We start from the raw sequence: 13417 nt of genomic DNA on the forward strand, positions 1-13417 counted from the left end.
AGTGCACGAAGCAGAATAATTAGAAAGCCATATTCTCGAAGACGCGTTGCTCAGACTTTATTAGTACAGGTGAAGATGCAACCCGCGCCTTCGCTATTATGCAAGATGTCATTTTTGCGCGTATCATAGTTGATCTAGCCGTTCGTCTATTGAACGGAACTCGTCTGTCTGATTCAAATCAACCGAAGATAAATCATCCGGTTATAATGCGATAAATGAATGTTCGATCGTAAAAAATTCAAAGCGAAATTATGTTTCTGATATTTTATATTGCCTCTTGAATGATATTATAGATATTATTATTCAACGTTTACCATTCATGAATAATTATGAATCTTCTTAAAAATACAAATATGTATTAGATATCCAAGAAATTTGAAGGGTACCATTGACACACAATCACTCGCGGAAGAATTTGGGCCCTTATGTAGTCGTGTTTCAATTCGTATGCTAATGGAATTTCAAAAATATTTCTATGACATACATAATGTATTCATACAAATTTTCTATAAAGTTTTCTATATATTTGTAAAAGTTTTAGTGTAATATTTTTATGAGTTGAACCAAGTAACCAAATGCAACTGTAAGCAGTTCTAGCTATTACACAATTTTGCACCTCGAGCCGTGCGAACTGCTGACCCATAGGAAACTGTTGTCATATTGGTTTCTCATTAGAACCGAAGACGTTCTAGACGTACAGTTTGCAACTTTCCCTAGGTGCAAATAAAACGTTGATGGGGCTGCTAAGATGTGGCTAATTGTTTGCACTATTCATCCTTGCACCTGAATATCTTTTAAAGTTTTGCTAGTATTAATCATAGAATTCCTCGCTAGCCAGACATAATTACTTCTACGCTATGGAGGTTGCATAATGTAAATTAATGGAACGTTATAAATCAGAAAGTTAGAATGGTACTATTTTAATAAATAATAATAATGAAACATCATTCATTATGTTCTTTAAGTTAAACCTCTTGACACAAGCGACTCGATATACATTAAATATTTCACCAGATGCTACCTATATTATCTTCTTTTCTACAGCAACAATGTTGTATAAGAAATTTCTCAAGTCACGAATATCCCCAGAGGTTAAGGAGGCTCGATTTCGCAACCTTGCCGACAAGGATTGATCGTACTAAAAGTACAGAAATTGTACTAAAAAGAAAATATAACTTTCGTTCCCAAAGTACTGGACAGGAAAGTTTATCTATGCAAAATGTCGCGAACAAAAATTATAGCCGATCTTCTAATTACTTAAAAATAATCATGAATGGCAAACGTGTTTCTTTACATAAATTATAGTACTTCTAGGAATTACGAAGGATATTGTTGAAATCCTTGCTGAAGTCAAGGACTAGTTCATTAGCAGTATCCGAGAAGAGTGAAACGAAAGCGTGAGACCTCAAAATTTCTCAAGAAACGGTAACCTTGCGATCTGTATCGGTTGTTCCGCAAATCTAGCCGTGACACCACTTATACATCAGCAGCCTTTCACATACTGACGAAAGAGATTCTCTCCCCATAGCCCGCGCGATCCTTCTATATAAATTATACGCCTAAAGGTCACTGGACGTTTCTTCGAGCCAGAACCATCATTCGTAGCGGCGTTCACGATGTCGTAAACGGATAAGACGGTTTTAAATTTCTGGACAACGAAGCTTCCATCAGCTTTGCCTGATTTATGATGCTTATTCAATCAACGAAAGATAATTACGTCCGATGGTAGCATTATTACCATCCGATCGAATTAATTCGAAACATTCAATAGTTTATTGCAAAGATGCATACATACAGAATATGACGATAAACACTTTTCAACGATATAAAATCAGGCGGGCGAATGAGCATACTCCTCGCGTAGGATATTGACTGTATTAAAAACAGCTAATAAATAACGTACGCTATTTTAAGTATGAAATTAATTAGCGAGAGAAGGAAGATAAGAGACGCGACGTGAATTGGAATAGTGAAGTTAAATGCGCACGTGTGAAGTTTATCGTATGATGGTTGGTTAAACTCAGAGACAGAAAATATTAGGGTTAGAAAGCATCTTCAGTCTGAATAGGGCATTGATCAAAATTTCGAAATGATAGGTTTTGGAGATTAAGTACATAATGATCAATGACATACTGAATGCTGTATTTCGCACGAACGAACCTTTCACGATCACTAGTGTATCACACAAGATGTATCGTAGTCGAGACAGCTTATGTAAGTCCTTGGTTAAGGCGTGAGATAATCCCACGAACACAATCTTCGATATATCATGGCCAATTGCGTGGCGATCCATGACCTAATACATATATTTCGAATTCATTTAGGTTAATAATTGAGATTATTATTGTATATTTATGTGTGAGATGTTTGATTTATATGAAAGATAATAATGACATGTATTTTCTGATTCAGCGAATCTTGTGGATTGCCACAATAGTGGCAGTGCTCTCCACATACCATGCGCAAGCATCGAGTGAGAAGAGCAAAAGGGCGATAGCAAGCAATGGAGGCTATATCTATGAGCCACCAAATGAAATATTCACGCTACCCCCGAGGTAAGAATTGACTGCAAAATTTTGTGTAAAACATTGTACGATCATTTACATAATTACTCGAACAAATGTACACACAAGTAGCTCTAACATTTTGGCTACAGTAATCAATTATACAAATTTTCTGCAGACCAACGTCGAGACCACCGACAGCAGTGACTCATGGATATCCAACATCGCATGCATCATCAAGCACACTGCGTCCTGTAACAACGGCACCATATACCTATCCAACACCACAAAAATTCACAACGTCACGCACACCCTCTTATTCTTATCCAACTCCATCACAGTAAGAATTGATCAAAAATTCATCTTAAAACATGATTATTCTAGACGTAACTTTGATATAAATTTAAATCATAATGTATATACTACAATTATCTCACAGACCAACAAAAAGTCCACCGTCAAAGACTACAGGATATTATTACGAAACACCTAGTAGGCCATATACGCCACCTCAGACAACATCATATGTTCCACCAAGGACTGATCGTCCTGCAACAACACCAGGATTTCCACCTCGGCCAACTTTACCACCACAGTAAGCATTTGTAGAAATTTGAATTTAGAAAATTGTAAAGAACTTTATATTATTCGACCGATGAAACTATAATTTGTAATACAACTTTTAATAAAATCATCATTTATAAATGCACTTTCTTACAGAAGGCCAACGATAGGACCATCTCCAGGGTATAATTATCCAACACCTGAAAATCCACTTACGCTGCCGCCTCCACGCCCTCAACCACCCAGAACCCCCGCACCACCTTCACCTTTCCCACCACAAACACCAAGGCCTCCTTCTCCTCCACAGCCACCACGACCTCCAACTCCACCACCATATGTACCTCCATCACCACCACAACCACCAAGGCCTCCATTACCTCCACAACCACCAAGACCTCCAACTCCACCACCATATGTACCTCCATCACCACCACAACCACCAAGGCCTCCAACTCCACCACCATATGTACCTCCAACCCTTCCACCACGACCTCCAACACCACCGCCATATGTGCCACCATCTCCACCGCAACCACCGCGTCCACCGACGCCACCACCGTATGTGCCTCCATCTCCACCACAAACACCAAGAACACCACCAACTGGTTACACTTATAAAACACCATCACAGCCATTTACATATCCATCTCCTACAACATCACGGCCTCCAACACAACCACCAAGAACACCACCGCCTCGACCACCACCAACTGGTTACACTTATAAAACACCATCACAGCCATTTACATATCCATCTCCTACAACATCACGGCCTCTAACACAACCACCAAGAACACCACCACCTAGACCACCGACACCTTATTTGCCTCCGACACCACAACCTCCAAAAACACCAGCACCGCCACCACCTTTTCCACCGCAACCACCACAAACGCCAAGACCTCCTTTACCTCCGCAGCCTCCTCAACCCCCAAGGCCACCTTCTCCACCACGACCACCTGTGACACCACCAACTAAACCACCAACACCGTATTTACCTCCTTCGCCGCCACAACCACCAAAGACTCCACCACCTTTCCCACCGCAACCACCACAAACACCAAGACCAACTTTCCCTCCACAACCGCCACAAACACCAAGACCTCCTTCACCCACACGGCCGCCTCAAACTCCAAGACCACCTGTTACATCTGCACCTGGCTATTTGCCTCCCGTACCACCTACGTCTCCACCAAGACCACCGCTTCCGCCACAGCCACCAAGGCCTCCAACTCCACCACCATATGTACCCCCATCTCCTCCACAGCCACCAAGACCTCCAACACCACCACCATATGTACCGCCATCTCCTCCACAACCACCAAGGCCCCCAACTCCATCACCATATGTACCTCCATCTCCTCCACAACCACCAAGACCACCAACTCCATCACCATATGTACCTCCAACTCCACCACCTAGACCCCCAACCCCACAACCATATTTACCCCCATCTCCTCCACAGCCACCAAGACCTCCAACTCCACCACCATATGTACCGCCGTCTCCTCCACAACCACCAAGGCCCCCAACTCCACCACCATATGTACCTCCATCTCCTCCACAACCACCAAGACCACCAACTCCATCACCATATGTACCTCCAACTCCACCACCTAGACCCCCAACCCCACAACCATATTTACCCCCATCTCCTCCACAGCCACCAAAACCTCCAACTCCACAACCATATGTACCACCATCTCCTCCACAACCACCAAGACCACCAACTCCACCACCATATGTACCTCCAACTCCACCACCTAGGCCCCCAACCCCACAACCATATTTACCTCCATCTCCTCCACAGCCACCAAGACCTCCTACTCCACCACCATATGTACCTCCATCTCCTCCACAACCACCAAGACCACCAACTCCACCACCATATGTACCTCCAACTCCACCACCTAGGCCCCCACAACCATATTTACCCCCATCTCCTCCACAGCCACCAAGACCTCCATCTCCACCACAACCACCAAGACCTCCAACTCCACCACCTAGGCCCCCAACTCCACCACCTAGGCCCCCAACTCCACAACCATATTTACCTCCATCTCCTCCACAACCACCGAGGCCTCCAACTCCTCCACAACCACCAAAGCCTCCAACTCCACCGCCTTACCCTAAACCATCAACGCAGGGCGGCTCGTACTTACCTCCAGACAATCAGACTACTGCCCACACAACACCAAGGTCATTTCCAACAACGCATAGTACTCCATTTACTACCTTGTCCACATCTAGTACACCGTATCATCCAACAGTACCAAGTACGCGACCTCCGCCATACCTCCCACCCTCTTCTCCCACCGTGCCACGTGTTACGGTAACTCCACCGCCTCCACCAACTCCAATTTACACTCTCGTGCCAACATCGACTATCTATACTGCGCCACCAACCGGTAGACCAGCTCCACCACCAACTTTACCACCAACCACAAAGAGGCCTATTGGTTATTTCTACGATGTACCAGAGAATCCACTGGAATTACCACCCTTCGTTCCATGAGAATAGGCAATGTTTTTGCCCTTTTTTTTGTAATTCTCAAATGTATAGTATACAAAGCTATTTATGGATCACCATAGGAAATGATAAGTAATCTGTAATCGAAAAATGGGTGAAAACGATATGACAGGTTTGCTGTATATATTATATCCAGTAGCTTGTACCATATGCGTTTAACTAGGATGGTAATTATTGTAAGTGTAACGAATGCTTCGAACAAAGTCGTAAAGTAGTTTCCAATGAAATGATTGGAATGATAATAATTGATTTAAAAAGCTGATGATGCTGTGTTACATTTGTATAAGAAAAATACAGTGAATATAAGATAAAATGGATGCACATAACTTTGTACATCTGACACATGCATATTACAAAAGAAATAAAAAGTTTGTATAAAAATATAGCTGTTGTATCGTGTTTCATTTCACAAAATTAAAATATATAGAAGATTGAAACCAGTCGTGACATATGATAAATACTTCTGTCATATTACTTGAGCGTTTCGATGTAACATTTTCGATAGATCGAAAGTGAGGTACACCTGATTTGCCAGAGGGTCTTGAGAATTACCTTTTCGCCTACGACATCCTTTTCTCTCGTGAATATTAACTCATGATTATGAAATGCATTCGAGAATTCAGAATAACGCTCGACTCGCTTGAACAAACACTATAAATCGAAAATAGTTTGCTGTTGCAATCAATCGAGAGTTATTTTACATCACGCTAATTTCCGTTACAAGGAACGGTAATTACAGTGACTTTCCTTCCGCGTGAACCATGACGGAATGACGATAATAGTTGATTTGCTTAACCAGCCAGCATGACACCGTGACATTGGCATTCTCTCGCAGTATCGTGCAATAATATTTGACTCGAATCTCCTTGCGTAGTAAGTAGTCCATAACCTATCTCCTACTACCATAACAAGCCTCCCCCACGAACAAAGAAATTTTCTACGTTCATGATAGAATTCAAACAGTGAAAACTCCGTTGCGAGAAATGAGTGCTCGTTAGTTGTATATGGAACTTCGAAAGAATACCGTCTCGTGTTCTTGCGACACAGGATTTGCAAAACTATTTGTTATTAGAAATTTTTAAATAATACTTCGATTGTTTGATTGAAGATCGTGCCCATTTTAATTACCATTTCGATTGTTGTATCGTTGATATTGAAATACTAATGTTCTTTTAAATCTACTTGGTATGCTTTATTTATATTTTTATTATGTCCACTTTATATTGATAAAGATCGTAATCATGTGGTAAAAAAATCCTTGAGTGTGCGAAAGATCGATCGATCCATCTCGAAAATGTCATGCGAATAGTCAAAAGATGCTGGAAACGGGAAGAAGAACTGTAATTAATACGTCTCAGCTTGGACTTTATTCCGATCACGGCGATCGATACTATAGAAGTCGATACAGTTCTATTACGAGGAAATTTGTAATTGGAGTTATGGTGGTAGTGGCAGTAGCATTAGTAAGTATCCAACCGTAGTACTAATAAAAATCTTGTCAATACTTACTTCTCTCGTCAACCTTTAAATATTCTTAACTATTTCACATGTGAAATTTTATTAACTGACTTAACCATGAATATATTTACTTTTAATAAATAAATAAATATCAATAAATAATATTTTTAATAAATAAATATACTCCCAATATAGTCCCATTTTTAGTATATTAGACTTCCTTTGCAAAAGCAGCAGAAGAAATGTCTTATTGCTAAGATTATTATGTTGAAGATTATTAATAATTGAAGAGAAGAATTTTTTCCACAGTCCAAATAACATTCATTCCTGAAAGAATTAATGTCTCTAAATTTTTACCATCAATCATTCTTCTTTGTTTCCTCTTTTCAAAAAAATGTTGCATCCTCAATTGAACGAGTTATCGTATAAACTCAAACATTATAACACAATCTATTAGCATTACATATACTCGCTATGCAAACAGTAGCACACTGCTCACCTATATATCGTGTTATTTGCTTTAAAGAGTATTGGTTTCTTTTACGCGGTCTCCTTACAAAAGCTCACAAGGAATCGTTTCGTGTACCTATTGCCACATCGAGTAAGTTCAATGACTCAGCCCGCGTGATCGAGAAACATTACGTATCGATCATTAACAGTGCATTACGTTCTACCGCGTTCGAACGCTACCGTCTGCATAGCTGTAACACTTACGATGATTTTTTAACGAGTAACAAACTATCAATAAATAGTACTTAATGCATTCATAGCAGGAATTGGATTCATTGTGACGTAAGAAACGTGATTTTCTAATTGTTTTAATAGAAAGTTGATTTTCATGTTTTTATTTAATTCGAAATTTGTTTTATAATTAAATTATGAATGTTTATGCATTCATATGCATTTAAAAATCTAAAGAATAATTATTAGAACATTTAATGGGTAAAACAAATTCCTATTTAGTTTCATTTCTTTAGTTATGTTTATACAAGTTTGAAATTGCATAAACATCCGCGATTTCTTTATAATTGATTCAAAATGTGATTAATTGTAAAATTAAAGCAACCTGACAGAAAGTAAGCGTTTAACTTTGCAATAACAAACGTTTCGTTAAAAGTAAAGTTTTTGTCATTCGGCGCCTAATGAGACGCCATTGTGACGAACAATAAGCACAATTACACTTCGCGAGTTTTCTCCCATGATTAATGCAACAGGTACAAGTAGCAGAGTTAAAAATCACAATTTCACCGTGGATCTCGCCGCAGTAGATTCGCATGCATGGCGAACCAAGCGTCTCAAAGAAGATTTCTGCGTGCTTCACATATAGGGCGTTAACTGTGTTTTGACACGAATTAACGTACGCCTTCGCGAGAATGGTTCCCGTTTAGGTTTAATGTATAAACGAAATCTAGTGAAGAAATGTCTTTTTTTGCGAACAGGATATCAGTTCGACGTAAATTAAGAAGTACACTTTCCAATACCTTTTATGTTGGAAAAAATCTAAAATTGTTATATAATTGTTATATAATTTCACAAAATAAAATCAAATATTATTTAGTACACTACGAAAATATGCTTCATATGTTTGGAAAAAGTTGAGAAAGATGAATTAATTAAAATTTAGTACAAATTAATCTTGAAAATTTTATTCTTTCTCCCATTATAGGTCGGAATATTTTTATACGACTTCACATCCGCTTCATCAGTGAACAGCAAACTGAATCAGGAAACAAAGCATATGTACATCTTGCAAAATGCTCTTAAGAAACCTTCGAACTTTACGAAAAAATTGTTTAACTCGACTGTTCCGCCAGAAATGAATAGAACCAGTTCCATTTACATTCAAGATCGTTTAGACAATGATGGGAATCTGTTCCTTTACGATGAAACGACCGATCAGAAAGTAGCTGACGCAGAATTTAAGTCTCAGAACCTGAATAACTTCAAGCTAAGGAAAAGAGTGCTGAAATCGGTGGAGAACAAGGTGGACGAGTCGGCAGAAGGGAAACAATTGTTCGACAATCATGCAATTGTTTATCGTGTGAGACAAAGGTAAAATATCGTCTACGTTGCTCTTTATTGAAATAAGTGATTGTATCGTGGCTTTTTCTGTAACCTGACGATATAAATATGTAATGAAAATGTTCGATACGATTTCTCAAGTCATCAAAGACATCGTAAACGAACTGATTTTCATAGAGTTTCGCTTCGATCGTCAGGAACGAAGTCGAAGATTTTAATACGCTGTTACATAACGCTTACAAAACCCGTAACTGGGTTTTAAATGTCCGTCAAGTATTTATATTCGTCACATTTTTTCCTTCGTTTAAAAGTTAATGAGCATCCTCTGTAACGTACACACACACACACACACACACACGATTCGTATTCGATGGAAATGTACATGAACTGATTATCTCAGTTTCATTATATCGGTGTTCCCTGCCTGTGCCTCAAGCTGGCAATAAATCAACATTACAGCCTACAGTATGTAAATCCCCAAGAAACACTTTCTACTCTTCAGCAACACTTCTTCCCTCGAACATAGCTCTATTATCACTCACTTTGTTCTTACTTAATATGCATTACGTACATCAACGTAGGATCGTAAGTACTAATGAATAAAAATTTCAATCTCATTTATATATTACACATTTTTTATTTCATTCGGCATAAATCTCTAGAATTGAAACTTGAGAACTAATTGACGGAAAAAAGTGTCTGTGTGAAAAATATTTTTAAATACACTTAAATAGGCACAAGTACCCAGAGTTGGAAGAAGATGGAAGTTCAGAGGAGAATCGACCTCTTCCTTTTCATTGGGAATTGAAGACACCACAACCAACTGCCTTTAAACGTCCAAGATACCCTCAACTCACCCAGTACAGATATCCATACGCTTCTAGAAATATTCAGGATATCATCAAATATCTGACGAACGACGCTGACTTATCAAATAGAGGCATCAAGTTCACTGGCGTGTACGTGAATCCAAAGAAATACGATTTGTATCCTGGAGCAGGAGAGATGATGTCCAACAGCGATAGGTCGGAAGAAGATGAAAGTCAACCTTATCCGCTAAACGAAGATCCGTTTTATCAGTATAAACCGAAACATCCGGCGGACGTGAATTTATTGGCTACGTCCAATGTCAGGTCTGTAGGAAAAGAATCTACGTATCATTGGTGGTTGGAAACTTGGCAACGGGAAGAATGCAGGATTATTTGCCCTACATAAAGTTGATAGAACAATTCTAGTGGCAGAGTTTTTAAAATAGGGCACGTATATTGGAGATTATTGATTATTTACACACTTACAGCTTGATAGAGGAGCAAGTAGAGTATGTCGTTTGCCTTTGTACCGTTCAGCTAGCTATTTTTCCAACTATATATAGTACATATTGAAAAATCTGTTCGCTGAACGTAAATTTAATAATAAAATTATTTAACTATCGTAGTTGGACATCGATTTAAATATATTACAATAATTTCTTTAGCACAAACTATTACATGTAAATAAAAAATGTTATAGGTACTTCTGAAAATATTGCACTTAGAAAATATTACAATGCAACGAACTCTTTGGAAAAAAAATGTTCTTAAATATGGAAAAATGAAATCAGTTCGATTTTTCAGATTTTCACCGACAGGTCTTCACAGATACAACTACGATGCTTACGGACGGCCATCTAATTATTATAAACCGACGTCGATTGAATCCATGTACGAAAATCCAGCTTCCTATCCGAGTAATTATGGAAAGAAGCGGAAACCGCAGCCGTTCAGTGTTATGTTGGACATTTATCCCATCACCGACATTACAGAGCAAAATAAAAAGACAAACAGGCCGAAACAAGTGCCTGTGGACGATTACGAACTGCGAAGACCGATTCAATATAACAGAGGGCCGAAGTTTCATTCTCCACTCCCGCAATCATTGACGGGAATGTCTACTCACAATCAGGCAATGACCGACGAAGAAGAAAGGCAGCAGATGATATTTCATTTGAATCTATATCCAAGGAAGAAAAGCAAGATGAGCAGGTGAAATTTTTAAATACATAAAACACGCTGATAACCATGTTGCGTTCTTTGAATGATATTAGATCCGGTCGTGTTTCTTATTCTTAACAAACTTCTTAAGTTTGAGGAAAATATGGAAAAATCGTTATTGTATGTTATTTGCGTGATTTCCCGTTTTAAATGTACACTAAAGTATTTTTTGAAAAATAAAAAGTCCTTTTCTTTGTTCAAACAAGAGTAAAATTTGGACATAGAAACTTGCGGACCGCACCAAGATTAGACACTATAAATTCATTTTTTTTTTAAACAGCTTATTCTAGTCAAAATAGAAAATATATTGACGTTTCAGAAATACGATATTTTTCTTAAGAAGTCACATTAAGGTACGAAATAAATTATATTCAATTTTGCTCAAAATGAAACATAAATAACATTTCCACATTTCCGGCTCGGCGATTACGTAAAAATTTCTATGTGCAAATTTTCCACCCACGGTGTCTACGTTCTTGTATCGAAGACGATCTTCCTTACTTTCGATTACATAAGACTCGAGGATTGCTTTCGCGAATCCACCTAGATTTATTCGCAATCGACGAAACACGATTTCCCTGTAAACCATATCGTCCGGTGGATCGTGGAATCGTTACAATGGCGATCGTAGCTTCGTTCTACGTTGGATTTATCTGCAGAATTGTCGGGAAGATCGGTAAATTCATGCGGAGAACTTTCACCGAACGTGCGACGTCGATAGGTGAAAAAATTTTGTCGAAACTGTTCGACGACTCGTTAAAGACAACCACGTGAAATGTCATCGATTAAATTCAAGGTATAAACGATCGATTCGAAAATTATTCGTCGTAAATTCTCTTCAACGATCCTTGGAAGATTTCTTCCTGAAATATATACATTATTGTATTTTATTAACTGCGGAAACGAAGCGATAACAGTTGATATATTATCAGGCAACAAGGATAGAGTTATTAATGCCATAATGTAAAAATAACAGTTAATTAGAATAAAGAAGCATTGTTTGAAAACATTCTTTGAAAAATTTAAATGAAAATTATTCTATTTCTAACTACTACACTATATATTTTTAAGTATAATTATTATAATAGCATTTTAAAAACAATACTTAAGCTTTATCCTTTGGTTTTAGGTACGATATTATTCACAGATCGGAATCCATGGCACCAGAAGATCGACAACAATTCGTGGATAAAGTATGGTCACCTTTAGAGACGATAGCCAAACATTTAGCTGTAGAACAATCAAAGTTCATGGATCAGGATAATGAAAGATCTAATCTTGCTGCCACACGATATCAAGAAACTTATCTCGATAACAAAGACGAGGTAAAAAGATTACAAAAGACAAACGATTTTTCAAGATTAAGTGAGAACGAAAACCCGGAAGACGCCATCACTCTCCCACCTAACCATAAATCAAGCATAGAGGAAGATTACGCTAGTACCGAAAAGTACGAATTCGAGACTCAGAAAATTGTAGCAACTACCACGGAGAGTGAATCGAATGACTGTAATACGACTGTCATTTCGAAAGAAACTAAAACCAATAAAACGGAAACTATCGACAATTTAAAGGACATTGACACCATTGAAGGATTTAAACAATTCAACGATAGTGTCTCTTAAAGAGACTGCAAGAAGAAACATACGTTTCCGAGAAAGAAAAATAATAAATATTAAAAAGGATATGGTTGGTCAAGGTAGCTGCGTAATTGTAATAGAAAATTGTCTAAAATCACGCAACAAATACATTAGTGTTCTTTCTTTCTAAATATATTACGATTTCTAATTATATCCTCGAATGTAATTATAGATGTTGTCTGAACTAGACAATCATCAATCTCCTTGAGATTTCTTCGTATTTCCCACCAGATTAAATTATCTACCGAGCTCCACCTCGCCTTGACATTTTCGTCGAGGGCGTTCGAGAGTCTCTCAAGATCTTTGCTGTAGCAATCGTAAGATATTCGTTCAACGCGATTGCTTAATAGGCCAAGAGATCGTGGTCTACAAAATTGGTATTAGTCGCTTAGTACATCTTCTAACGGAGGATCTTTAGACGATTATAAGATCTATTATCTGTTGAAGTAGAAAATATTGAAATGTTTTATCACAGTTTAAAATTATGAATCATATAAATTTTGTCCGAAAATTTCCAGTTATTTTCTTAAAAATTTCGAAGGAGGCAATAAAAGAATTACTTACTTTGACATTAAGAGTATACAATATATGATTTACAATTACTTAAATAAAAATCATAAATCGTTACTTCTCAATTTTTACTTATTTTCTTTTTAATTTAGTTTCGAA

The 13417-nt window shown here is 38.0% G+C and overlaps 1 protein-coding gene across 1 annotated transcript; it reads left to right on the plus strand.

The window, feature by feature from the left end:
• The first annotated feature begins 6124 nt into the window (after positions 1-6124).
• On the plus strand, positions 6125-13411 carry LOC139990997 (uncharacterized). Its single transcript, XM_072010718.1, has 5 exons — positions 6125-7061; positions 8723-9108; positions 9813-10211; positions 10692-11099; positions 12238-13411. The coding sequence occupies exons 1-5, from the start codon at positions 6915-6917 to the stop codon at positions 12731-12733; spliced, it is 1836 nt and encodes a 611-aa protein (XP_071866819.1). The 5' UTR covers positions 6125-6914; the 3' UTR covers positions 12734-13411.
• The last annotated feature ends 6 nt before the right edge of the window (positions 13412-13417 follow it).

Source organism: Bombus fervidus, chromosome 1 (assembly GCF_041682495.2).
Source record: "Bombus fervidus isolate BK054 chromosome 1, iyBomFerv1, whole genome shotgun sequence".
Taxonomy (NCBI): Eukaryota; Metazoa; Arthropoda; class Insecta; order Hymenoptera; family Apidae; genus Bombus; species Bombus fervidus.